The sequence below is a fragment of the Pocillopora damicornis genome, chromosome 3 (assembly GCF_964200805.1).
Source record: "Pocillopora damicornis chromosome 3, jaPocDami1.2, whole genome shotgun sequence".
Taxonomy (NCBI): domain Eukaryota; kingdom Metazoa; phylum Cnidaria; class Anthozoa; order Scleractinia; family Pocilloporidae; genus Pocillopora; species Pocillopora damicornis.
In genome coordinates, this window is record NC_142672.1 from 22,327,224 (window position 1) to 22,354,041 (window position 26,818).

The 26,818-nt window shown below is 40.1% G+C and overlaps 2 protein-coding genes across 2 annotated transcripts; one reads left to right on the forward strand and one right to left on the reverse strand.

The window, feature by feature from the left end:
* Window positions 1-754: 754 nt before the first annotated feature.
* On the forward strand, window positions 755-13,220 carry LOC113668446 (uncharacterized). The gene is made up of 14 exons (XM_089200790.1): window positions 755-1,210; window positions 1,895-2,434; window positions 2,824-3,270; window positions 3,815-4,200; window positions 4,641-4,911; window positions 6,056-6,287; window positions 6,903-7,096; window positions 7,422-7,685; window positions 7,892-8,266; window positions 8,811-8,949; window positions 9,452-9,593; window positions 10,189-10,518; window positions 11,315-11,573; window positions 12,054-13,220. Exons 1-14 carry the CDS (start codon window positions 820-822, stop codon window positions 12,206-12,208), a joined length of 4,125 nt encoding a protein of 1,374 aa, XP_089056916.1. The 5' UTR covers window positions 755-819; the 3' UTR covers window positions 12,209-13,220.
* A 3,684-nt stretch (window positions 13,221-16,904) lies between these two features.
* On the reverse strand, window positions 16,905-25,805 carry LOC113668469 (uncharacterized). Its single transcript, XM_027184365.2, has 2 exons — window positions 25,456-25,805; window positions 16,905-20,125 (listed from the first exon to the last, which is right to left on the reverse strand). The coding sequence occupies exon 2, from the start codon at window positions 20,088-20,090 to the stop codon at window positions 17,292-17,294; it is 2,799 nt and encodes a 932-aa protein (XP_027040166.2). The 5' UTR covers window positions 20,091-20,125; window positions 25,456-25,805; the 3' UTR covers window positions 16,905-17,291.
* Window positions 25,806-26,818: the final 1,013 nt, after the last annotated feature.

The window sequence follows — 26,818 nt, forward strand, 5'->3', positions numbered from 1 at the left end:
GTTTTGTTAACAGATGAAATGTCCTATATCAAAAGGAAATCTTCTTGAACCTTTTGATTCTCTAGCTTCAGACCACGTGGCAAATACTGTGACGTGACAACAAAGAGGAAATTATGGAAAAAATGAAATTATCTCTGTTTAAGTTAAATCATTCTGATTGCATTAGAATCTACTGCCGACTGAAAGTCAATTTCTCAGTTTATCAAGTCAATCGCACACAAGAAAACCTGTATGCTATGCGATTTGAACAATATTGTACAGATAATTTGGTTTTATTAACTGAGTTGATAATGTAAATTGGACTCCGTAAAGAGTTCCTAAGCTGACTTTGCGAGCGTTAGCCCTTCGTTAGAGCGATTCGTACGGAGTTGAACATAGTGGCCAAACGAACGTTACATATCTATTACAACTATTGTCTCGGAACAATACTACTGCGAATTACTATGAATAATTGACCATTAGTGAGCATGATGAAAGTTCAGTAATGTTAAATTTCGTAGGCAAAAGTATGGGACGTTTCTGATCACAGCTGTGAGTAACACATAGGTTTCATGATGAGGAAATTCAAACTTTCTTCAGCATGATCCAACATCATGCACAATCGCGAAACATGATAGCCAAATCAGTCTAACACTTTCTTGGATGATGTTGCACCGACATGTTCGATCCTCTTAGACGGGTCTTGCAGGGTTATAAGCTTTTTATAACGTTTTCTGTCATATTTACCGGATCACGTATTCTTTAAAAGGTAATGGGATATTCTCCGTGGCAGGATTAACCACCTCCATCCTTGCAAGTTCTCCCTCGTCTAGAGTTTACATGTCGTATTCCACAATCAGCAGCCACTCCTCTTTTCTGCATAATACCCCATCCTCCATGGCAGGTTCCGCCTCCTCCATCCTCGCGTGTCGTCCCTCGTCTAGTGTCACCATGTCGTATTCAACGTCTAGAGTCAGCATGTCGTATTCCACAATCAGCGGCCACTCCTCTTTTCTGCATAATACCCCATCCTCCATGGCAGGTTCCGCCTCCTCCATCCTCGCGTGTCGTCCCTCGTGTAGTGTCACCATGTCGTATTCAACAAGTTTCATTCCAAAGGACAGCAGCTTCTCTTCTTCTCCATTCGCACTGGATTCTACAGCTTCTCTTCCCATGTCCATGGCCTCTATTCCTGCTGAAACCTGTTGGATCAAAGTTCAATGCAACACTAGTGAGTAAATGAAATTTGTCCGTGGAAGTTCTTTTTGGATATATAAACAAGCTGAATAAGATAGGAAATTGGTAAAGTAGAAACAATTCATCGACAAGAAATTCGCTCCTTTGTGTGTAAAAACCTGAGATTCATTTCAGAGAGTGTCACTAACATAGACTTCAATTTATTTCCAGGTGCTTTTTCTGTATCGGCAATCTATAATGGGGCAAACCCATATAATTCAAAAGAAGATCTACCCACAGGTGTCGTCACTGCATTATTTTAATATATTACCTAACATTTTGATCATGGATTACTATGCATTTAGTCAACAGATCTGAAGCCAAACAAACCTCAGCAAATTAAATAACAATGCATCTTTCCAAAGATTAGCTAAAAAGCTCAAAATTCAAACCCAAAAATATACTTTAGGTACTAACTGACGCTCTGACACACTCTGAATGACGAAAGAACTTACTGATGGGGTAGGTGGTCGACTAACTGACAAATGGCTAACTGTCTAGCTGCGCGCAGATTAACCGATGGACTTACCAATCAACTGACTAATTCAGTGACTGGCTGATAAGTCAAAGCTGCTGCGGGAACGAGGCAATCGAACACTCAGGGAGTAACCAACCGGCTTTTTAAAAGTAAAGGAGGTGAGTTTTAAACAATAGCATCTGACCATAACTTCCTTTTCAGGAACTCAAAAAACCCAAACTGGGACCTCTTATGACGTTTCAACGACTCTGTCGGGTACTGTTACATCCTTCAACGCGTATACTTCTTCAACAACGTCCACGGCTACTTCAACAAGTTCGGAAAATACACAGATTTCTTCAGTCCCACCTACTTCCTTTGCGTCATCAACTAATGCTGATGATTCTACCACAGCCACTTCGAGCTCTAGTGCCGAGGAAACCTCGACGGAAACTATTTCAACACATTCTACTGCCATTTTGACAACTTCACAAATAGCCTTGACTTCTTCGATTTCAACTATTTACTCTACACCTTCTACTATTTCTCATGATACTGAAGCATCATCGACGGACACTTCTACAAACTCGGCTTCTCCTTCACTTGTAACAGTTTCTTCCATATCGTCTTCTCTTACTCCTTCAGTATTGTCAACTTTCTCGACACCATCGATTTCATCTTCGCCCGCAACGTCCTCGATTACTTCAGCGACAACCATCAAGGTATCCTCAGTGGCGAATCCTTCCTTTACAAGCCCATCAGGTACAGCGAGTTTATTCCTCTTTTCTCTTGATGCCAATACTGAATTTAAATATTTTAACCGACTGGATTTAAAGGCCCATTTGGATGTCTGAAATAACATGTGACTAATTCCAATTTAAACTCAATATCAATTGGCTTAGCGTTTGACGACAAGTATTTCATTTCATTTCATTTAAAAAAAGATGGTAAATTTAGAGCTTGATGGTAAAATTAGAAAGGATGGCACTTATTTATCACAATCAGGAGAAACAATAATACCTAGGTACTTGGACTATATTTTGACCATCATCGTGCATTGAAAGGAAAACTACGCTTCGTTTTTAGAATGGTCCAAAGAAGTCGTTAGAGCTTAATCTAGAAAGTGTAACGAATATCTATTTACTTTTCAGCTTCTTCTTTAATATCCACGACCTCTCCAGACTCAACTTCAGTAATTTCGCCGAGTGCCACTGTGACTGTGTTAGCATCATCGAGTGTTCAGATTGTTTATGCGCCCGCACCGCAAGTTACCAGCGTTAAGTTCAGTGAGACAGCCGCAAAAATTCTGATTCAGTTTAATGTGGAGGTGCAGTTTGTCAGTGCAGAGGAAACGTGCGACGAATTCTTTATTCCTGCGACATTGACAACGTTGGGCAGTTATCCTCAGTGCCGCCTAAGCCATACGCAGGAGTTACAAATAATCCCTGGAGTTGGTGCAAACATATCAGTTGGAGACTTACTAGAGTTTAAGGCTGGCGTGTTCAAGGCCCGTAATGAAGAGTACGGCAAGTTTCTCATTGGTTCGTTTGCTGTTAATTTACCAGATGTTCCTTTGAAACCAGTGCCAGTGATCAAAGGTGAGCCAATGGAAGCTCAGGGACACCAGCATCTAGTAAAGGGCGTTTCCATGTCTCCACATAGTGAAAACTAACGTTAATATGTATACCATTATTTTGTGTCCCTTAAAATTCAGCTTAAAAATGCAGTGTTCTGCTTTCAAAAGTGACAAAAATGTAAGTTTAGGTCAATTAAGTACATTGAGCGGAGGTGATTTTCTAGTTCTCTCGGTAAAGGCCCCTTTATTCCCAGGTGTGATTAGCATGTAAACTTGTCATCAAATCAAAATTAGTTGACAAGAAGAAAGGAAAGTAACGAAAAAGGGATCTTTAGGGACACTACCTTAATGTAATTTAATTTTTGTTGGAATTGCCAATAAGGAAAGGTTTAGTCGGTATATGGAGGAGGCAAAAGGGGAGGATTGGTGCCTAATAAGTCAGCTTGCTATGTCACAGTCAACTTAAATAGGAAGTATACGTAAAGAGGTTGAGAATCTACTGAGAGAACCATTCGAAAACTAAAAGTTCTTTTCTTTTTTTATTTGTCTACTCTTTCACTTCTTAGGTCCCAACGTTCTTTCTTCCTGTGGAAATCTCTCCCTCTCTGGAACTCAGTCCTTTGGTAGCGGCGGCCGACCACTCATTATCAAATGGTCTCTGATATCGCCTAACTCAGGAAGTGACTTCATAGCTATAACAAATATCCTCAGTAACCTAAGTTCACAAGATGACCGCGTTAAAATCCCAGGATCTCTCTTTGAGGCTAACAAAACATACTTATTCAAGCTCGAAGTGGCCAACTTCCTAAATACGTCACGCTTTGAAGAAACTTCTCATTCAGTTATTAAAGTGTCTGATCCAGTCCCAGAGCTGACTCTAAGTTCCAGCATCGACCTAAGTGAAGGGGAAGTCTTTGTTTCGGAAGATTTCCATATCAGGACAACCGTGACTGTAAGTTTGCGGCTCCCTCTGCGGTTTCTCCTAGGCTGAGTTTTTTTTAGCCACAGAGACTACTGCTGTATAATTTTATAAAATAGTAATATCTTTGTAATTCCTTCCTGCACAGTATGCTGGTGGTATTTCGGAAAATTAATGAAATTCTCCATAATCTCCCGTTCTGCAAGAAATATAACCAAAAGCTTCTTCTATTTCTAGTAGACATTTGCTTTACACAAGCATCTCTTAGCCAAGAGGTGGACCACGTCCAAGGACATTAGAGCACCCGAGGTTTATTCTGTCTCTACTGAAATAAGCTAGCAAAATGAGAGTTGAAAGCAATGAAAAATAATCTGAGGGAAAGTCTTCTGTTAGATAAAATGCCTACTGTACAACACTTGAATATGGAGAATATTTCATCCATTCTAATTCTCACTTCCTTACTCACCATGCAGGTTGCTCCTTGCGCGAACGATACCAGAGTAGACTTTTCTTGGGCTGTTACATGCAGTGATGCTAGCGCTAAAAAGAGGGTCGAGTTCAGTGCTGCGTTCAATGCCACCAGATACCAAAGCACTCTTAAGATAACTAAGGGCCTGTTAACCGGTGAAGTCAACTGCACATTTACTGTGACTGTAAGGATGAAGTACAATCCTAGTGTTAAGACCTTCATGAGCCAAGTCATCAAAGCCTTGCCCAGTCCTCTGGAAGCCGCTATACTTGGAGGTAAAAACAATTTTGTGACATCTAGAAAGTGAGTAGAAGAACAAGAATTCGAGTTCTCTCGGTGGTTGATAACCTAACAGTTATTTCTAGAGAGCCAAAACTTTTAACCTCAGGTGAGGCTGATCTACTTAGTTTTAGGGTATTTAGTGCCACATCATAGCAGATCTCAGTGGAAAATTGATTACGAACCTGAGGGATCATCTCTCGATTGAGGGCATTAAATCTAAGCCAAACGAAGTAAATTAACAGTGCAAGACGAGGCAAGATCATGTAACTTCAAACGATTTCCAATCTATTTTGTGTTTTCCAAAATAGCACATTTTTGGATAAATTAATGATTTTCCTCTGCAAGTTTTGGTAATCACTTAAAAATTATCAAATCTAGCGGACAAATTTTAAAATAAGTTGAAAATTTACATTTTCCTCTGCAATATTTAGCGTGTCCGTAAGAAACTATGTGTTAATGGACAATCATGAAAAGATGCAGAGGTAATCCGTCTAATCTGCTGACAGTCAGTCACTGAATGTTGCAGAAATTCTGCAACCTCTCATGCACTGTGCGTTGCAGAAATTCTGCAACCACTAGTCCACTGGATGTTGCAGAAATTCTGCTACCCCTCACACACTGGATGTTGCAGAAATTCTGCGACCACTTATACCCTGGGTGTTGCAGAAATTCTACGACCACTCATACTCTAAGTGTCGCAGAAATTCTGCACCAACTCATACACTGGGTGTCGCAGAAATTCTGTGACAACTCATACGCTGGGTGTTGCAGAAATTCTGCAACCACTCATTCACTGGGTGTCATAGAAATTCTGCAACCACTCATTCACCAGGTGTTGCAGAAATTCTGCGACCACTCATACACTGGGTGTTACAGAAATTCTGCAACAACTCATTTACTGAGTGTCGCAGAAATTCTGCAACCACTCATTCACAAGGTATTGCAGAATGTCACAGAATGTCACTGAATGTCACAGAAACACTGTGACCAGAGAAACCTCGCGACAATCTTTAGTTTTTTTCCAATTTTCTCCTACGAATTGAAAAGTAATGGAGAATCAATTTATCAAAGATTTTTTTTTTTCATCTTAAGAACCGTCTAAGCGTTTTTTCAACTCTATCGCTTTTCAATTCCTAGGTGATCGATTAATTGGTCGTAACAGTGGTTCGATTAAACTGGACGCCAAAACATTGACCATCGATCCTGATAGAACGAAACATGAGTTATCTTGCAGCTGGAGTTGTGCAGTACAAAGCGGCGGCTTATGTAACTCCACCCTGAATAATGAATTGATATTTTCTGCTGTAAATGGATGTATAATCGCGGTGCAGAGTAACCATTTCTTCGCTGGGAAGACATATATAATCAGGTTTGTCCCAGAATAAATACCAGTTGCTTACATCTCAAAATTAATAGAATGGAAGTAATAGTCGAAAAATAGCAGATCTGAATGACAAAATTATCGCGCAAGCTTTTGCATGCTTTTAGAGTTTCTTTTATTAGCCTTTACTTAACGTTAGCCCATATCTTTCTATACCGAATTTTTGCGAATTGACACAGATTTATGAGTATTTTTTCAATTATAGAAAGAAATTCACCAAGTATTCTTATTCAGGAATAAGTTCAGTGCTTATTTCTGATACATGATGACGATGGGTAGGGCGCTGGATCAGTATCAGCAGTGTTTGAATCTCTTTTGTGGCTTATTCAGCGAACAATTGTAAAGTTAAAAAAAGCTTTCCAAATTTATTCACTGAACGTTTAAGAACGGTGTTAAGTATTTCAACCTTTCTAGAAAATTTAGGAAATACTGGATGTGATCCTCCATAGACTTTCCACGTAAAAAGAGGTCTCGGTAGTCATGTGACGATCCTTTATCTGAAGCATTGCGTTCCTTCTAATGTCTTCAAACAGCTCTTCTTTTAACGACTGTAATGATATGCTCAGTTTTCGCGCGTTTTTTTTTAAAATAATTTATGTTCAGTGTGGATGTGACAAAAGGTTTCCGTTCCGCTGCGGCCTCCATAAAACTGACTGTGGTGGAAGGCAATCCACCAGCTGTTTGGGTGAATGTAGCACACATAAAGATGAACTCAAATGATAGACTGAAACTGCAGGGATACTACAAAACAAACACGGAGCCTGCTAAGGTGGAATGGAGCAGTTCACAAGAACAAGGTGTGTCGAATGGAGATGATGAAGATAACTTAACCTGGTATCGGTATTTTTGAACAGCTTGGGTATTTTATTATTAGGAAATACCTTACTTGGTAGAGAATTGCCATCGGAATCCTTGGTCAAGCAGAGAACTTTGAAATTCTTGCATTTTTTCCACAAGCAAATCACAAATGACCAAGTAAGAGTTCGTGGCGGACCTCCCTGATCCAAACAATTCGTAAATACAAATACAGTTCTTGCCTTACCAAAATAATCATGTCGCTTCGTACTTCCGGAAGGTGTAGCTCAGTAAAGTCATAAGCGACTTTTTTTCTCTTTTCTCCAGGATTTTCTTTCGTAGAGCTGAGTGGTTACAATCCGGCCACGTCGTTTAACCCTGGAAACGACTCATTTGTTCTCTTGACGTTGCCTGTAAATCTTCTAAAGCCCGATGCTAAATATCGATTCAAGCTAACAGTCAATGACGGGAGTGAAGAGGGCGCAGCGTCTTTAACCGTAGAAGTAAGAAAAGGACCCACTGCCCGTCCATCTGCCGGATTATCTGTGTCGCCAAGCTCCGTCCAAGCACTGGATGTTGTTACTTTGTCAGGTGAGTCAACGGAATACTAATCGTACTAATCGCCATAGATCAATGCAACTATTTTAAGAGTTGCCAATGCCACGAGAATGCCTCTCTATGAATTATGCGAATTTATAACAGGATACGATCTAATTGTTGTGTCCATACGATTACACTATACAAATTCCATTATCGGTATCTTCCGTTTCATTTTATTTCGCCTCTATCTTACGCAGCTCCTGGATGGGAAACCGACTTGGATGCTTTTCCTCTACGATACTCGTTTGGCTTGCTGGTCGAAAAAGATGTTTGTGAGACCTTTGGGATTCCCTCTAGCGATTCTGAACGAGAGCAGATGGTGCCTCAGGGATCCGGTCCAGATTTCCTTCTTCCCCTGTGTGTGGTGGTCTTGGATAAGTTTGACTCGTTTAAAATAGCAACGTTTAACATCACCTCAAGTCCACCGAGCAGCGATGTTTTGACCCCGAATGCTCTGGAAAGGTTGCTTCAAAATGCTGTTGATGATCCATTGCAGAGTGGTGATGTGGATGCAGCCCTTGGCGCTATTATGAGTATCGTGGGCACTGTGCAGCAGTCTAATAACACCGAAGGTAAATCATATTGGAGGAGTGCTGTGAAATTTACATGTAAAATAAAGATATGATCCATGCAGGAGAGCTGCAATCAAAGAAACTGACTGGAAATAGTTAGATTTCTTCAACCTGTAGCTTCACCTTTCAGTTGTTAAAAGTACCCGACTAGTATGTGAGACAAAAGGACTCGAAAACTGTTGAAGCCATAGTTTTGCAGGCTTCATTCATTGCAAATCACCTGCGTGGATCCCTACTTTACTTCTAAATTTAATGGTGGAAAATATACTTGTCAAGAGACATTAACTATATGTAATCAGACATACAGTAATACCAAACAATGATAAAAACAGATGCGACGGACGAAAAAAGATACTTAGACGCCACAAAACAACGAAGCCACGTCAATAAAAAATAATTCATTGACTCTAAACTAACGTGTTTAGATCAGCTCATGCGAACACATGAAATGTCTTCCATTGCATTCTTCAGCATGGAATGATTCATCATGCCCATGTGATCACTTGTTAATTGACATTGTTGCCTTTAAAACTCCAAATTTCAGATGAGGTTAGGAACAACATTTCTCGAAGAACAGAAGAAATTGTCTTCGATATCCTTGAGTCTACTGTGATCGACCAGGATATAGCTTTTCCCCTTTTGACTGTTCTCGTCAAAACGAATGTAACAGCATCGGATAACAGGTAGACTAAAAGACATGATATTTTGAAACCAAGGATATATCAGATGTATTATTTTATTCATTTTTCTTGAAGGAGTATTTCCAACCTACTAAAATCTTGATGACTGGAGTTAGAATACAATCTGGCTTTCAGAAGAGCATTCATGCATTTTTCAAATTGAATTTGGTGTTAAACCAAATCCAAGATTCAATTCCAGAATTTTGGAAAATTTGGGATAAGGAAACGGTGAATTGGTAAATTCTTACCAATTTGTATCTTTGCAAGTTTTCTCCTCAAGCTGTCTTCTTAAATTAGGTCATCACAGCCACTGCTTTAATTCACCTATGAATTAATATTGTTGTTTTTGCTTTGAATAAATATATCTACAAGACACAGTAAATAGCTCGTTTAAAATATGGACATTTCTCTTCCTCATGCGTTTCTCCAGTTGTGCAAATGGTTAGACGAGGATGGAGATAACCGAAGCGTAAAATGCGAAATATTAACGTGAAATGTTTGACAGCTCTAGGACGGCCAACGCTGCAGTGATTATTCTGCAAGGGCTGGACGATAAACCACTTCCTGATGATTTAGCTGGGAATTTTTACTCATGGATTGCTGACCTTGCAGACGATTCTATTGACAACAACGACGGCTTAAAAGAGGTAAGAGGTGATATACATGTAATAAATAATGTATTGGCCTAAATAGTTTTGAATTTACAGCATATTATGCGCTAGCACGTGGATGCGATTTTATTTTCGAGTGTTGCCTTTTTCCGTCATAAATGAGAGAAAAGAACGAGTGACAGAGACTATGAACAAGCGAAGAAAAATTGATAGAAACTGGCAAACGTGAAATCGTTTGCTCACCATAAAGCAAACATTCGAATCATTGAGTAAAGACAATCGCAAAAAATATCTCGAAAGCACTAAATGCAGTGGTCACTTACTCGTATACTCGAGTCGTTAGAATACTAGTTCAACTCCTGACTCCTTTGCACTATTTTTTTTCCTGTTGGTTACGGTATGAAGCCAACAATAAAATGTAAAAACGCTAAAACGCTAGAATGTTATCATAAGCTCATAGTTTTTCATTCAGAAACAATAGTGTCCTTGAGGCAAAACCAAACTTTAGCTTGATCTCTTTGACTTTAAATAAACCTCTATTCTGATCAAAACAGCAAGAAAGAAAAGAGCTTATTTAATTTGTGTGCAAAACCACTTAAAAATATTTTTTTGAAACTATGAATTCTGGCAGACAGTGGGAGATGCATTGGAGAAATTTGCAAATAACATTGGGACGGACTTACAGTGCGGGGATCCCCCTAGGGAAGTATCCGATGATAGACTTGGATCAGTCAAGGTACAGGTGGCAGGATTAAAAGAAGAAATCGTATCAAGCAGTAAGCCTGGTGCCCCAAGATTTGACCCAGGCCCACAACTCACTAAAGAGTACAGTGGCCTGAGGAAGTGCGGAGAGGGAAAAATCTGCTGTGGTGTGTTTCTGAAGATGGTTCGGTACAAAAAAGATCTAATTGTAGCAGACAAAAGTAAACAAAGGGATGACAGTCAAGTTGTCAGCTCTCAGGTAAGTATCAACAGTAGTAAGGCTAAGTAGTGAACCATTTATGTTGAAGCCTATTCCAGTTTCGTCTCTTAGGTGAGATCATACTTCTAGAAATCTTTTCAATTCTCCAAAATGCGATGCTGGTCAAACAATAGTCATCCTCCATCGTTCCGCCAGCTTCCCTGAGTTGGAGGAGGCACAGTGAGAGTAGATTCCCTTACTTAAGGCTCAACTTAAACCTGACGTATCTAACGGCAGCTCAGCACGCCAACCAAGAGGCGAATGAGTCCCTCAGCAGCAGCGTCTTTCGTCAAATTGGTGGCTATGTTTTCCCCTTTATTTCAAATGATAATGCGAAAGTCACGCCACGAAATTGTTCTGGAATTTTATTTTTAGGAAACCCCTGACTTCGAGGACGCCAGGACTCGTTGCGCAGTGATTCCGCGGCTGTTCGCTTAGCGCTTGAAAGCAAAGTCTGCGCGATTTGGCATTTGAAACAAATATTTGTGCGCTTCTGTTTTTTCTATCCCTTGTAAAACGGTCTTCATGGAAAGTTAAATAGGAAGAAAAAAATACGGGAAGATGAGTGAAGTAAGATAGCAAGAGACATTCTCATAAACCAAATTTTTCAGTTGTCAAATACATCTCTAAAAGCCTCCGGAATTCGCAAGGTCGTCAAGAAGAAATCTGAGGTAGATTTTAACCAGATAAAAACCCACATCATACAGATAATAAATATGACAATGTTGAAGTTGAGATTGAAGCATTTTATCATTCATTTTTAACAAAAATGTTTATTATTTTTTGTGACTTCTAGATTATTGGTGTGGATCTACGTGATCCTATCACAAAGACACCGATTGTGATTCAAAGCCTTACACATCCTCTGAAGCTGGTCTTTATCATATTATCAGTACCGAAAGACAAAAAGCTTGGGTGTGTCTATTTCGATGAGGATAAAAAGGTCTGGGTAAAAACCGGTTTGAAGGCAATAGGACTTGTTTCAAGCGAGTTTACATGTGAATCCACGCACGCCACCTACTTTGCTCCGTCACACGATTCAGTCGTGACTAAAGGTAAGTTTGGCGAGGGCAAGGTCAAGTGTTAAGCCTACTAGCTACGCGAATGACGAAAGACTCGACAGGTCTTAATCCTTTGAGTCACTAGTATCTGTTTGCTCCTGACAATATTACCCCTGAATCAAACAATATCATCACAAGTATAAAGGAAATGCTCACCAAATGAAGAAGCTCTTCATTATTGAACAAATTCTCCATGTCAGCACCTTATAAAATGGGTAGAGAGCGGTATGGAGAATTTGCAGACTGATGTTAGGATGTAAATGGTTAATAAGCGCAAAGGGTTCTATTGCATGTCCTCGCAACGTTTTCCAAAAGAATAAAAGGCGTTAAAAACGGATAAGATTAACGCTCGGTACAAATGCGACAAACTTAAAAAACAAGGCAACACCCGAGATGCAAAAACCCTAATGTTTCTTCTCCAGGTTCCGCGACCATTTCACATACAACTAAGAAGTGTCACTGTATCTTTTGCAGAGCAATCCTCGACTGACCTTACTCGCGGAATCGTTGGTTTGGTAATGGGTTTCTTGATGGGAATTGTGGCTGTACTTCTTGTACTTTTATTCATCTGGTGGAAGAGAAAACAAAAAGTAACCACAGAGCTTCTACAACTCGACCACAGACTTTGATATTCTGGCGAAATCAATTTAACAAATTAACACTGTCATCAAAATGTTGAGGACTCACTTGATAACACCTCGTGAGTCCAAAACAAATTTTGACCACGGTGATGATGAATATCGTTGCCGATGAGGGTACAGACCACGCTACACTACTTTCGATTTTTTTTTAATCACAATATCGACGTCAAACTTTCCGAGTCATCCATGTTTCAGAGCTGATAATGGCATTGCGTGACATGTTGACGCGAGCAGCGTTGTCTGTACCTCATCGAAAACGGCAAATTGGCCAATAAGATTGCGACATTACTACCAATTGTGGTAAAATCATTAATTGCTACCTCCACTTCATAATTTTTCACTCATTTATTGTGCTAAAGAGCCTTGTCTCGAGATATAAGACACCTCGGGTGACTCTTTGCTCTAACACACTCCAGCATAGCTATTTTTAAGCGCCATTTTTGTCAGCGGATAAGCGTTTTAAAATGTGAGGATTAGAAGGTCTACAGGGTTAGGTGTTGACTCAAAGTGATCGTTGTTTAATTCTTGTTAACTGTGGAGTCGTTTGGGTGATGTAAGCCAGATGTAATAGATAGTTTACGAGTTCAAACGGGTGAGATAATCAGGTTCTAACGTTAATCAGTTTTGTTCTGGCTAAATTAGTAAATCTTTTCATGGAGTTCAAGTTTTTCCTTTAAGTTAAATATAACCATGGGTCGGTTAGGTTTTTGATAAACAAATGGGAGCTCGCTTAGCGTGTTTAAATAGTGCAAATGATAAATCATTGTTTGAAATAATTGGTTCGTTGATTAGCAAATTATTACCATTCTATTTCTGCACACAATTCCTCAATTATGTACCATTAGTAAACACTATAAAACTTCACTCCCTGCAACAAGTGAGACTTTTTCGTGCACGTTTGAAATTTGAACATAACATTTGCTATACCTAGTAAGACATGGACGCCTTTGTATTTAGATGAGGAGAATTTGGTAGAGAAAGAAAAACGAAAACAAAAACATGTCACGGTTTCAAAAATGGATGGTCTCTCCTCTAACCGTCTACGCCTCTAACCCTTTACGCTTCCAACCCTCTACACGTCTAACCCTCTACGCCTCTAACCCTCTACGCCTCTAACCCTCTACGCCTCTAGCCCTCTACGCCTCTAGCCCTCTACGCCTCTAGCCCTCTACGCCTCTAGCTCTCTACGCCTCTAACCCTCTACGCCTCTAACCCTCTACGCCTCTAACCCTCTACGCCTCTAACCCTCTACGCCTTTAACCCTCAACGCCTCTAACCCTCTACGCCTCTAACCTTCTACGCCTCTAACCCTCCACGCCTCTAACCTTCTACGCCTCTAACCCTCTACGCCTCTGACCCTCTACGCCTCTACGCCTCTAACCTTCTACGCATATTAACCTCGGAACTCCACGAAGTAATTAACTTGAAACTTTTCCTAATAGTGTCCATATATTATCCAGCAACGTATCGAGTGGAAGTTGTTATCTTGATCTAGCACCAAGTTCTCGTGACTCATTTACAAGGAAATGTGTCTCAGCTAGAGGGGAGAATTAGCAATCAGATATCGGAAGGTTACGGGTTAAAAGCTTTAATTTCGAGAGACTAAAATTTCGAGACTAAAAATCCCATATTGCAACCTGGCTCTAACCTATTCAAGCATTCGTCATTAATAAGTCAGGAACGAAATATATTGTTGAGACGTGTTGACTATATAGTGACGTATGATATCATCATACGAAGTGGTCCACTCACGCATGACCACAACATTGGATGATCAACGTCGTGAAAGTGACGAGTACGACCCACTACTCGTTTTCAGATAGGGAGGAACATTTTGAAACCAATTAGAGGGATATTGGTGAGCGCCAAATACAAAAGAGTTTAATTCGTTATTCCCTCTTTTATCTGGTACACTCATTCAAATTATAAGAGAATATAGCGTTGCTTCGAAGTATCTCCCTTAAGTCAATGAAATTGTTTTATTTTCATTCTGACTTTCTCTCCACCATGGCAACATTAGAGTTGCAGAACTTTAAAACTCGAAGTTTTAAAAAGATGTCTCTTTTTCGCTTCATTCGGGATGGAGGAATGCGCACCATACATCATCGGTGCCTTCTCTCCTGTAATCGAATGCAGAATTTATCAAAAATGACGAAGAGGAGTTTAGGTTGGAGAATATCAACCATGAGTGAGAATGATGAACCATTAAAGTCTATTGGCGTGCTAATTTTTCCCAAGGAGCAGAAGACCATGGTGCAGTCCGTTGATCATCATGAATCGAAATAGGTAATTTATATACTGCATGGTTTCTGACTCATTTAGAGGTTTATAACCGAGTAGTAACATAACATGGCGGCAACCATCCTCTATGATGTTCACAAGGTCTGGATCCACTTGAAGCCTCCATTCATCGATTTGTGCCTTGGAGTTCCGATTTGTTGACATGGCGTATCCGTTCTCCTCGTTGTTCTCTGAGGTATGACTCTCGACCCTTTCAAGAGTGATCATATGCATAGTTATTCCAGTAAGATCAAAAACCCTTGTCAAAGTTTCAATAGGATTTCTGGTAAGGTCCACGTATCGAAGCATAAAGTAATTGTCGTTCATTCGCCAAGTGAACTTTAAAAACGTTCTCAAACTAGCCTCGATTTGTCGACATATCTTAGTATGGTAGAGCTTCAAAGACGGGCGAGGGCCGTTACCTTTGGAGTGATCTTTGAAATACCCCCAAAATCTTATGCCTGCTTTTACATGAAAAAATGTAATTGAACGTGGGTCCCTTACCAAGTATATAATCGTGCAGGTGGTCGAGCTGCAAAGAGAAAACAGTGACTCGACCTTGTTTTTGGGTATTCTTGGAGATTTTTCACAACTGTTATGTTGCAGTTAGACTTGCAAACATTTTGTATGTTTCTGGGGGTCAATTTGCCACGTGCTTTTGCCGGTTTATTAGATGAAGTATCTCTTATGCACAGTGGTGACGCAGAAAGTGCGTTGCTCTTGTACCTAAAACGTGTTGGACACTTTGCATAGGTGAACTTACAGCGTAAAACTCCTTTAAGGAAATTCATAGTTTCCATGTCGTCGATTTCTTAGCGCGGAAACCTCATGAACCCATGGAGAGGCTCAAATAAATAGAATACATCGGACAAGCCTGAGCGAGGCTGAGATAAAATAATAACAGTTCTTCTTGGAAATGTGAAGTCACCGACCCGTTCTTTTGTTTGCCCTTTATCATTTCCAGTTCATTTTCTACTTATACTGTTTACCATAGGAATGACACGCTTGGGTAATGCGTGAGGATTTCTTTTCCCTGCCGTTGAAATTATTCCATTAGCTTTGGATTGTTTATCAAAATTAACTTCGTTGATTTAGTGTTCGGTAGCAGCAGCAGATATCTGCGAGGTCTCGCGCTTTATTGTCATTGGTTTCTTCTCCGGCGCATCAGCATTGTGTAGAATTGCTTTACGTGACTCGTCAGGAGTGTGTAATGGAAATGGCTGCTCATCGCCGTACTTTTTTTCACCTGAATAATTTGCTCCTAAAGACATTCTTTAAAATCGTATTTGTTTCTTTAACCCACCGATGATTTCAACTTGTCTTGACTCTCACATTGATAATGATGGATCAGTTGTTAAGTCAATGTCTTTCTGTCCTGGGCAATAAGCCCTCCATGATCAACGTCCTTTACTTCCACGAACATCAAATACAAAGTGCAGGTATAAACGACGATAAGGATTCCAAAGACGGGAACAACAAAAAATCTCTAGAGTAAAACGGTCGCTTTAAAGAAACCTTTGGAAGAAAAATCGTTTTGCAACTCAGTTGTTCTTGCTTTTCTTATGTGATGATCTCTTTATGCTGCAATTGATTCGGTGCTAACAAGTCATGGAGTTCTGAAGGATCCTATATATGCAAATTTTACAGATGCCCGGAGTCAACTCGTTATTAAGAGCATCCATGCGAGAAGAACGGCGTCTTAGCCGGATGATTACAGGAAAATGCGTATAAATCATTAGAAACCTAAAATATATAGCCTTTGATTGAAAAGGGGGGGGGGAGGGGGGTGGGTAAACGAATACCAAAATTTTAAATTCATGACGAAATAGGTTCGAAGAAAACAATTTGCAAACTTGGCTTTAGGGTAGGCGTCGGTAGGCGTCGGTAGGTGTTAACCCCTTCACTCTCACGATCTGATTGTTAACTCTCCACACAGGCTGCTGATTGAACGAGTGTACCAGAGGAAGGAGAGAATAACGAATTCAACTCTTTTGTACTTAAGTCACCAATATCCCTCTGATTTTCAGAATTGCCCCAATTTAACATGTCTCAACAATATATCTCGTTCCTGACTTGTTCATGACGAGTGCATAAATAGGTTAGATTCGGGCTGCAAAAGGCACTCTCTCGGAATTAAAGGTTTAAACCCGGTAACCTCCGAGATCAGATTGTTAATTCTCCCCTCTCGCTGCTAAAGATTTCCTTGTAACTTAGTCACCGGTACTTGGTGCCAGATCAAGATAACAACCTCCACCTGATACGTTTGATTATTTCCATAACCTGTTCGCTAGATAATTCATGGATATTATTGGGAGAAGTTACGTGTTTATCACAACGGACTCGCGCATTTCTTTTGTCTCTGAAAAATTTAGTCGCACTTATCAACACTAAATTGCACGTGAAATCATGTTGTTACTTACACTTATTTAATTTCGATTCCTTTAGTGATAGTTACGAAAGGATAACATTGATGTTTACATACAACCGATTTCGATAAATAATATAATTAGTTTGAGTAATGAATCTGTTGTTGTTTAAAATCATGATGGCCGAGTAAGTAAATGTTAATTAGTACCGTGCATAAAAAAAGTCAAATGGTCAAATAAATGCTTACGATAAATAAATTGATATACGAGACTCTTTTAGTTAAAGTTTCGTTTTTCACCGAAAGTTACGGATGTTTCACGACCTACGATCCCACAGCAAGATCACGGATCACGCAAGGTCTTCACTTCAAGGATCACAGATCAGCCCTGTACCACCTGAAATCGGTAAACCGTCACGTTGGTCATTAGTTAATCATATTAATATGATCATAAAGCGACACTGTAAGGTTATACTGCGTTTCCTCCGACCTGTTTAGAAGTTTATAACCTAGCAACTGAATTAAAGGACGGCAACTATCTTCGATAACGTTAACAATGCAGGGATCCACCTCAAGCCTCCAGTTATCGATGTTAGCCTTTGAGTCCCGCCTTGTAGAGAAGTTATAGCCTTGCCCATTCTTTGAGGAAGTGTTTTGATTTGAAGTATGATTTTTGATCCATCTGAGTGTATCATTATGCATTGTTATTCCAGATATTTTGTACATCCTTTGCAAAGTTTCAACCGGATTTCTAGCAAGGTCTTCGTAACGGAGCATGTGGTATCTATTGTTTGTTTTTTTGGTCAGCTTTAGAAAAGTTCTTACATTCGCTTCAATTTGACGACAGATCTGAGCACTATACATCTTTACACTTGGGCGAGGGGCGCCGTCTTTTGCAAGACCTCTGAAATAAGACCATGTTTTTATTCCCACTTTCATATGAGAAAAGACAACTGGACGAGGATCCCTAACCAGGTAAATAATCGAGCATGTGGTCCAATTACACAGAGGAAACAGTGACTCGACCTTGTTTCTGGGTATTCTAGAAGTGAGAATCTTGATGACTGTAACTTTATAGTCTAGCGTGCAAACGTTTTCCATGTTTATCGTGGTTAAGAAGGAGCACTTATTTTTCTTCGCCGTATTAAGGGACGTTTTTTCTCGGCACAATGGCGGCGAGGAAAGTGCGTTACTCGAGAACCTTCGGAAATTTTGGATTTCTCTAACATACCTAAGAGAAAGAAATTTACAGCCTAAAATTCCTGCAAGGAATTGCATCGGTCTAGGGTCGTGCTCGTGTTGCTTTGGGTCCAGCACAACTCCATGAAGAGGTTCAAATAAATAGAAAACATCCGGATTTTGGTTGAAAGCATCACCGAGGAATGATGAGCCTGTACGTGGTTCAGCTACAATAATAACAGTTTTCCTTTGTACTCGAGAAGCATCGGGTGTACGTCGACTGGTTACTTTTTCTGGTGGCTCGTTAAGAGCTGGGGCTCTTAGTCTGTTTCTTTCGTGGACAGGAGGAAAACCTGTGCTTCTTGAATGCATATTGCCAGTTGTCGGCGCGATTGTTGGGTGTCTGAGTAAATCATTATTGGCTAGCTTTGACGTTGCCGAATCTTTTACCCTCACGGCCGCAATTTCCTCGGTATTGGAAGTTTCCGACTGTTTGTTTTCTATTATTCGGGATTTGACTGGGCTCTGTTGCACAGATGAATAACCCAAGGCAGGGGAATCCATATGCGAGGTTAATCTTGGCTTTTCAATGTTTCGTTTTTCATGATCAGCCACATCTGGTACTGGTGCTTTTAGGCTGTTTCCGTCATGAACTAGAGGAGAACTTGTGGCTCTTGTATGCAATTTGACAGATCTCTGCGCGATAGCTTGGTGTCTGAGTACAGCTTTTTTGGTTGGCGTTGACGTTGCCGAATCACCTATCCTCAGAGCCACAATTTCCTTCGTATGGGATGTTTCCGCCCGCTCTTTTTTCTCAGCTTCAATATTAACAGCTTTCCTTGGCTCTGGAGAAGCATTAGGTGTACGATGGTAGGCTAATTTTTCTAATGAATCTCCAGGAACTGGGGTTCTTAGTCTGTTTCCTTCGTGGACAGGAGGAAAACTTGTGGCTCTTGAATGCAATTTGACGGTTCTCGTCGCGGTTGGGTGTCTGAGTAAATCTTTATTAGCTGGTGTTGACGTTTCCAAATCTCTAATCTTCACATTCACAATTTCCTCTGTGTTTAAAGTTTCCGCTTTTTGATTGTCATTTATTCGGGATTTGTCAGTGTCCTGCCGCTCAGATGAATTGTGCATGACAGGAGAATTAATCTGCGCGGTAAATCCTCTTTTCTCCGTAGGTCGTATTACAGTCACACCTGTGTTATGCAACTTATCTTTAACATTTCTGTGCCTGTACGCGTTGGGTTCTAAGTGTGGATCCCTAACAACATTTGACTGATATTTTGCATATGTAGTTTGTTTTTCCACGTCAATATCAGGGGTAGCGGTGAATATCGCCTCTGATTGTTTAGTAAAAGTGTTGAATTCCTTAGTGTTGTCTTTCACTACATTATCGGTGGTGAATATTTGTAATTGCTCATCGTTTTCCACATCTTCGGCTGGTTTGAGTTCTTTAACAGTCCTTCGTGCCCTTTGGCGGCTACTCCATATATCCCAAACAGCGGGAAGCTTTGATTTCTTAGTGCGCTCAAGGCCACGGGCTACTGAGATTTTACCTTCCTCCGAACTTCGTCGCAAGGACGAACTTTCATCGCTGATTCTGTTGAGTAAATAATCCTCAGGTCTAGAAGACATCGGCAATGGATTGAATGGAATATTTTTCCCAGCTTTCAGTCCGGTTCGTTTCTTTTTCCTAAAGTATGTCTTTTTCTCTGGAACGGTCTTTGCCAAGTTAAAATCACGTTGTAATCCTTCTCGAGTAACACTTTCTCTCTTATCTTCATCGACGTGTGCTAAGAACAGGAACGAAGTCAGCAAAGAAGCTATGACAAGTATACCAAAAAAGCGAATTAAGAAGATATTTCTCCTCAAAATTGTTATCATGACGAGTCTTCGAAGGCAGCTCAATATAGTCATTCCTAGTGTGTTCGTGAGTTTGTTTATCGCGGTGGAATTTGACCTCGATTTGGGATTGTGTTCCACGTCAGCAAATGCTTCTGCTTCATGTGACAAATGCTTCTTTAAAATGTTAGACACTCGCATTGGCTTCTCTCACGGTATGCCAAATACTCCATTCACTGTGAACAGAGAGCGGACATTTCAGATATTTCTTCGACGAAATGCATCGTCATGGCACGGGTATCCCAAGCTCATGTTTCGTGAAAAGGGAGAGACGTATGTATTTGTTCATGAAGGCGTCACGAGTTGTGTTACGCGGTGTTATGTTGCGGGAGGAACCGTTAAGAATTTAAATCCTACATAAGAAATAGTGTAAGGAACAAAATATGTCGATTTACTACGTTAAATATTCCGAAATACGAACGGTTCGTTGTGGACTCTATTTGTCTCTGCCGTTTAGGGCTTGCTTTGCCATCACTCCGTTTAATCAGGAATAAAAGCGGAAAGGATCACCGGAAACCCAACTGACACACACGGAATGAGTAATTTTTATCAATATTTTGACTAAACGTTCGTATTACGGAATATTTACCGAGGTCAATTGTTCGTATTTCGTTTCCCAAACAATTCCTTAAACGGGTTCACAACGGTTCTTCGCGTAGCCTAACACCGTGTAACACAACGCGTGACGCTTTCATGAATAAATACATACGTGTCTGGGATTTCTCGAGACGTGAACTTGGAACGCCTGTGATAGAGGTGGCTTTCCTAGAAAGTCAATATTCAATACTGCTTCAGTCGGCCTGAGCTGTCGTGAAGAGATAGAAAAGTAGGCTGGCGTGACATGACTTATTCTAAGGGTAAAGACCTGAACATCGCACACATCACACCACCCAGCATCACATCACAAGGGGTGTCTGGTATATTACTGCCCACTCAAGAGAAAATACCGGAACAGCCGGTAAAAATGGATTTATATAAGCTGCTGTTTACAACTGCGGCAGACAATTTTGTCAATTTACAAAGACGTGACGTCCGCTAATAAAAGGTGGGGAAAGCACAGCCTTAAGTCCTCTTTACATGAGTCCAGTAGACCGAGCTGGCATATTTACGGTACGAAATGGGTTCAAGTGGGAAATTTCAGGCGCTAATTTCCTGAGGACTAGTTTTTGGCGCGAAATGTGAGAAACAAAACAAACGTGGCCGAACATGGACAAATCGTCTGTATAAAGCTTTGCCATCTCCACTTGCAGTTCCTAGTATTGGATTTGTTTTTCCACTTTAAAATCAAGGCTTCTTTATTCTATTTTAGATTTGAATTCATTTAAACATTCAATCAAGTTGCTGATCATATCTCTCCGCTGACAGACTGTTTTAGATTTCGAAGAAGAAGAAATCTGCTCGCTTGCCGCCATTGCTGTCCACGTTGTCTGAGGCCGTGCTCCGCCGGCGGCCAAATCCGTTACACGCGTAGTTGGAGAAAATTCATCCCAGTAACCGAGCCAAAGAGTTCATATTGGGAAAATTTCGGGAACCGAGCCAGACCACCTGCCCATATTAACACGTCAAGATTTTTTCAAAGGATTAGAGATGTGCCGAGATCTTGGAAACCGGGCCAGTCTAGTCAACCGCGCTCATATGACGAGGCCCTCAAGCTTGATTTTCACTGTCGTAGGTGAACGTGCATTATACACAAAAAAAAAAAAAGCGCACGTTGAAATGAACGTTCACCTGCGTTATCGCACTGTCAAAACCGATAAATTTTCACATCTTAGTTATCAAATTCCTAATCGATCCGATACAGTCAGTGACAAATGGAGCATAGGGAGGTTTCGCGGCTATTCAAGATCAGGCGCTTAATTGCCGCTCAGATCGAGAAGAAACCAGAAGCCAAGTGGGAAAAACCGAAAACTACATTGGATACCAAATCTGAGAAGCCATTGGTTGTTGTTTTTTTTTTTTAACGAAAACCTAAAACTAAGTGCTAAAAAAACGGAAAATCTGCAAGCCGCAATGAACACCAAAACCGAAAAGCCGAAGTTTTTTGGCACAAAACCCGATTAACCGATCTAAAAAATAGCCAAAACTGCAAAACCGAAAATTCCAATGCCACCCTCTTGTATGTTGTCGGCGGATCTAGTTTAAATCGAAACTCGCGCTTTCAATTCCAAAGTTGTATTTTGCCCGTGGATCGAGTTCAAAATCAAAATTCAATTTTCAATTCAAAGACTTGACTTTGAGCGAGGAATTTAATGTTCAATCGAAGACTTGAATGTTGGTGTTGTCGGGATAAAATTGACTGTTGAAAATAAAACTTGAATGTTGACAATAAAATGTGAATATCAAAAATTAAACATGAATGCTAAAAAATAGAACTCAAATGTTGAAAATAAAACTTGAATCTCGGCGGGGATTTTACACCATACTTACGCGACATTCCTAACGACGTAGATTGTTAAAGAATCCACCATCTGCGAACTGAAATTATGAGAATTATCGCTTACAGCTTTCAATTGTGCTATGAAAATCACTCGTAGAATGAAAAAGAATAAAGAGAAAAGGAAGTAAAGGAAGAAACAAGTCGGGCGTCTTTCAGGTGTATTGACCTAAAACAGTGCTATTGTGTAGATCGTACTCCTAACTTATCATGCTTAGCAATGATTTCGATCACAATTTCAATGTTTTTTATTCTATCGTTGATTTACTTAACAGCCGCTTAAATACGGGACTGAGACAGGACTGAGTCAGATATTTTTAACAAAAGTATCGGAAAGAGCATTATGCAAGGAGGACAATAGCCTCGTATGCACAATAAATTAAAGGGCATGTAAACCCAAAAAACGTTCATTTTCTTTTCACATAGATGTTTAGTTAATATATCAAGTACACCAAAGGTACCATTCGTTTATTCTCAAAAGTCCATTTTCACTTTGTAAAAGCTCTTCCAAATTCGAAACATTCGCCATCTTGAATGGCGCCATCTTTCCTGTGACGTCACGGGTGGATCCTCCAAAGTCTCGTTTTATAATCGCGTGAGGCACGAAGGAGTCTTTTCTACAGCCGTTGTTTGCTGGTCTCGTCATGATTTTTTTACGTACAATTTGCTTCAATATAATCAATTTTTTCGTAATGGTGAAGCGTTGTGCCGTCCAGTTTTGTACTGATTCAAACAAAACTGGGCATACAATGCAAATATTTCCAAATGACGCAAATTTGAAGCGACAATTTGTGAAATTTGTTCAAGTGAAAATAGCCGATTTCGTCGAGCCGTTCGAACGTTCTGTTGTTTGTAGCAGTCATTTTTATTCCTGGTGCTGTACCAACGATTCAGGCCTCACCAGAAGCAAATTATTCGGAAGACGAAAAACGACCCATACAGTCGGCAGACGACGAGGATTCGGAAGTGGCTGACCAAACTGAGAAAGAAGTTGAGCTCTTCAAAAGTTAGAGGTCAACAGAGAAAGTACAAAATCGATTTACATGAGAACGTTTCGTTAATTAAACAACAATAGCTTTATTGGTTCTCTAAAAACATCTTTTTTCTCATTTAATGAAAGATTATGGGGAAGCCAGTTGTTTGGGAGCCAGCGCTGAGCCCGTAAAAGACACTGACATGTCTGAACCTTTGCCTGTCGAAACACGTATCAAAGAAAGAGAATTCGTTGATATCAGTGCGTTATGACGTGATCTGGAATTTTGTCGGTTCTATACAAAGAATTCTATACAGGATCCCATAATCAACCCTTATGTTCTATAAGAAAATCCATGCCAGCCCCACTTAGTGCTTCCTTTGAGAAACCCTGCAGAGAAACAGCAGAAGAATTTGTGTCACGGTTTTCACAGCAGTGAAAATACATTCAAAGGTCAGTAGGATAATATTCATCATTTTGAGTACAACTTAAAAGATCCTGATTTCAGCTTGCAAAACTATCTTTTCAATAATGCAAATCGAAGCAAACACAAACAGGGTTGGATAATTATGAAGGCCACACAAGGAAATGCACATGATACAACTTGTTTTATCGATGGAAATGCTTCTGAGATGAAGGATATTGTTTACCGCACAAGATAGCACAGCGACCCTAAAGTGTTTGCTGAGATTTCCCCAACACCAACGAACAAGCTATCTGTAGGCAATATAGCGAAATTTCCTGCCAGGAAAGAAGCGAAAAACAACTAGCTCTAGTATTGTATTATTAAATCAATGGCAGAAACAACTCAAGTAAATCGATCTCAAAATGTAACAAAACAGATGAAACAGAAAATATTTAGCTTAGTCGTTTCTGGTGTGATTATCTGTGCTTTACTGCTGCCTGTAAGCGTACTTAGCCGTCTCCAGCACCCAGAAATCGAGGCAAATTGACTGAAAACCTGGATGCTCAGTGATACAACTTATCTGGGTTTCAGGCCATTTTGCCACAATTGCCCGATTTCCGTACAACAAACACTTTCATGAGTTTTCGGCATTGGTTGACAAGTTCCACACTCGCACCTTTGATAATTTTATATAAAACACTCTCAGAAGCTCAAGTTTAAAAAAATTCTGTTGCATTCCTTTAGATTGTACCCTCGCTGTATTGCATTTTCATGTCAAATACAAATAAATCACAAAGTAAATTAAATACCAGTCTGAGTTTCCGAGACGGTCGCATCGCTGTTGAAATGTTCTGTACTGTCTTCGTGCGGATCGCTTCGGTGAACCCTACGCGGCGGACGTGGCCCAGACTCTCCTAAAGATTCTGGATTATCCCCAGCGCTGTCATGTACTAAGCTTAAGGCATTGGAGTCGCTACCTTCTGAAAAAACATCTTCCGAACTACCGCTACTTACACGAACTCCCACACCAGTTCTACTGGGAAATATGTGTTGCGCAATATTTTGGTTCCACCGCTTACGTCACGACTTCTCGCTATTGTTTTTACCGGAAATGGAATTTCAGTTGATAATGCCGATTTTCTCCTAAAATAAGTCGAATTGGACAAAACTAATTTCAAATTCGTTTTCTACGCCACTTTTTACATAGTATAAGAAAAACATGTATTTTTGGGTTTACATGCCCTTTAAACTTCCGCTAAATTAGTAGGTAGCGCGTTCATGTAAGTTCGTGCGCATGGCGTAATACCCGCTAGATTTAGTCAGCAGTAATTTGAGTCGATGAAAAAGACCTCTGATGACATGCTAGGGAGAGGTGAAGGAATTACCGGATTGAAATAGTAATTATTTCAAGCAATGTAAGTCGATTCTGATAAGCGGTATTGAAAACAACGCTAAATGAAATCGATCAGTTCGCTGAAAGCTCAGGTTTGATATACCGAAACCCATTTGTTGTTGTTGTTGTTGTTTATGTGTCAGAGAATTCCAGAACATTTAAAATATTTTTCAGATCAATCAGTATGCAACTTCACCTTGCTTCGGTATCTAATAAGTGGAGAATTTTACAATCAATAAGCGAGGAAAAAGGTTACATTTCGAAATCGTGATCTCGTTAGGACGTGAAATTAAACTTTACCTTCTCGCATTCGCGACTTGGGGACAAGGTAAGGTCAAAACGTGTCGTGCAGGCTCAGAAGCTTCTGGACACAAATTTCACCTTTGCGGTTGCTGTCGAAAGGCCGGCGACTTCTGTTGTTGTAGAAGTCTGGATGGTATTATGCACTACCCTCGCTGGGGAGACATTTGGTTTGGACCCACACTTCCTCCGCGGCTGTACCCTTCTAGAGATCACGATATGTTCATGCCTTGAATTTGGTTGCCTTGTGTTAGTTGTGTACAATATTCTTAAGCAATTTTTTAAGCAATTAATAAGCTTTTATACACATATACTTTTTACCCGGACGGTCAATGTTAGCCTCCTTCAGCAACCCTCTGAATAGAAATTGACAGCTGAGCGTGACGTTCAAGCCTTCAAGCTAGTAGCGTAACAACGATCTCTTTGTCCAAGCAAAATGTAGACACGTCTTCAGCTTTTCAAAATTGGTTACGGTGTTTCGAGAAGAACATTGCTCGCGTGACATTTGCGTTACGTTTAAAAGTTTATTTAGTTTAATATTTCACTTTTTCTTTTCACTTATTGATCACCTTGATTGACACTGAAATATGAGTAAGTTGATGGTTTTTAGTTAGTTTTTACACGTGTCGTGTCGGAGGCATGAATCAGGATAGCTTTCCCGTTTTTGATGATTATACAGTTTAGTTTAACTCTGGAATCCCGTCACGAAGTAAGTCAGTTGTTTTAAGTCGTTTTTGGTTTCCTTAGGCTTTGTTACATTCAATTATTCGCGTTGATTTCTGTTAGTGTAATTTCTGTAAGGCCGCATGTAATTAGCGGTTAAATCTGTTCGTGTTTTGAAGATTATATGATGTGCTTAGGTCTCTTATTTTTGGTTAGGTTCTGTTGTTTAGAAATCTTATTTATTTATTGTTTCAGATCGAATAAAATTCTATTTATACGATTCGGGATTCTTTAGAGCCACGCAAGTAATTTGGTTTTCATCCGACGGACCATACGGTTCATTACTAATCGTCATTAACTTGCCCGATTCTACCTGATCATTGACTTAGAGTTATTTCTTGCGCATGCGGCGACATTGAACTTACTTCACTTGGATTAATGGGGTAATGTAGCTATTGAGTTCATTACAGTAGAATCCGAGATAACAAAAAACCAAACGCTTCCTACTATTTTTGAAACTCAGCGTTAAACTACAGCTCAAAGATAGATTATGTGTGTCAACAGTGAGACGAGACAAAAGAAAAGAGTAAACAACAAACAAACAAACAAAAAAACGGAAGAAATCTTACGAAATAAAAATGAATTTGCCGTCATCTTACCGCCGTTACCAGTTTGGGCGGTTTATCTTGTTTTCTGTTGG

Coding starts and splice junctions, on each gene's coding strand:
- LOC113668446 (XM_089200790.1), top strand. CDS start 820: ATGTCGTATTCCACAATCAGCAGCCACTCCTCTTTTCTGCATAATACC. Junction 1,211..1,894: donor CAAAGTTCAATGCAACACTA/GTGAGTAAATGA, acceptor CTTCCTTTTCAG/GAACTCAAAAAACCCAAACT. Junction 8,267..8,810: donor GCAGTCTAATAACACCGAAG/GTAAATCATATT, acceptor TCCAAATTTCAG/ATGAGGTTAGGAACAACATT.
- LOC113668469 (XM_027184365.2), bottom strand. CDS start 20,090: ATGCGAGTGTCTAACATTTTAAAGAAGCATTTGTCACATGAAGCAGAA.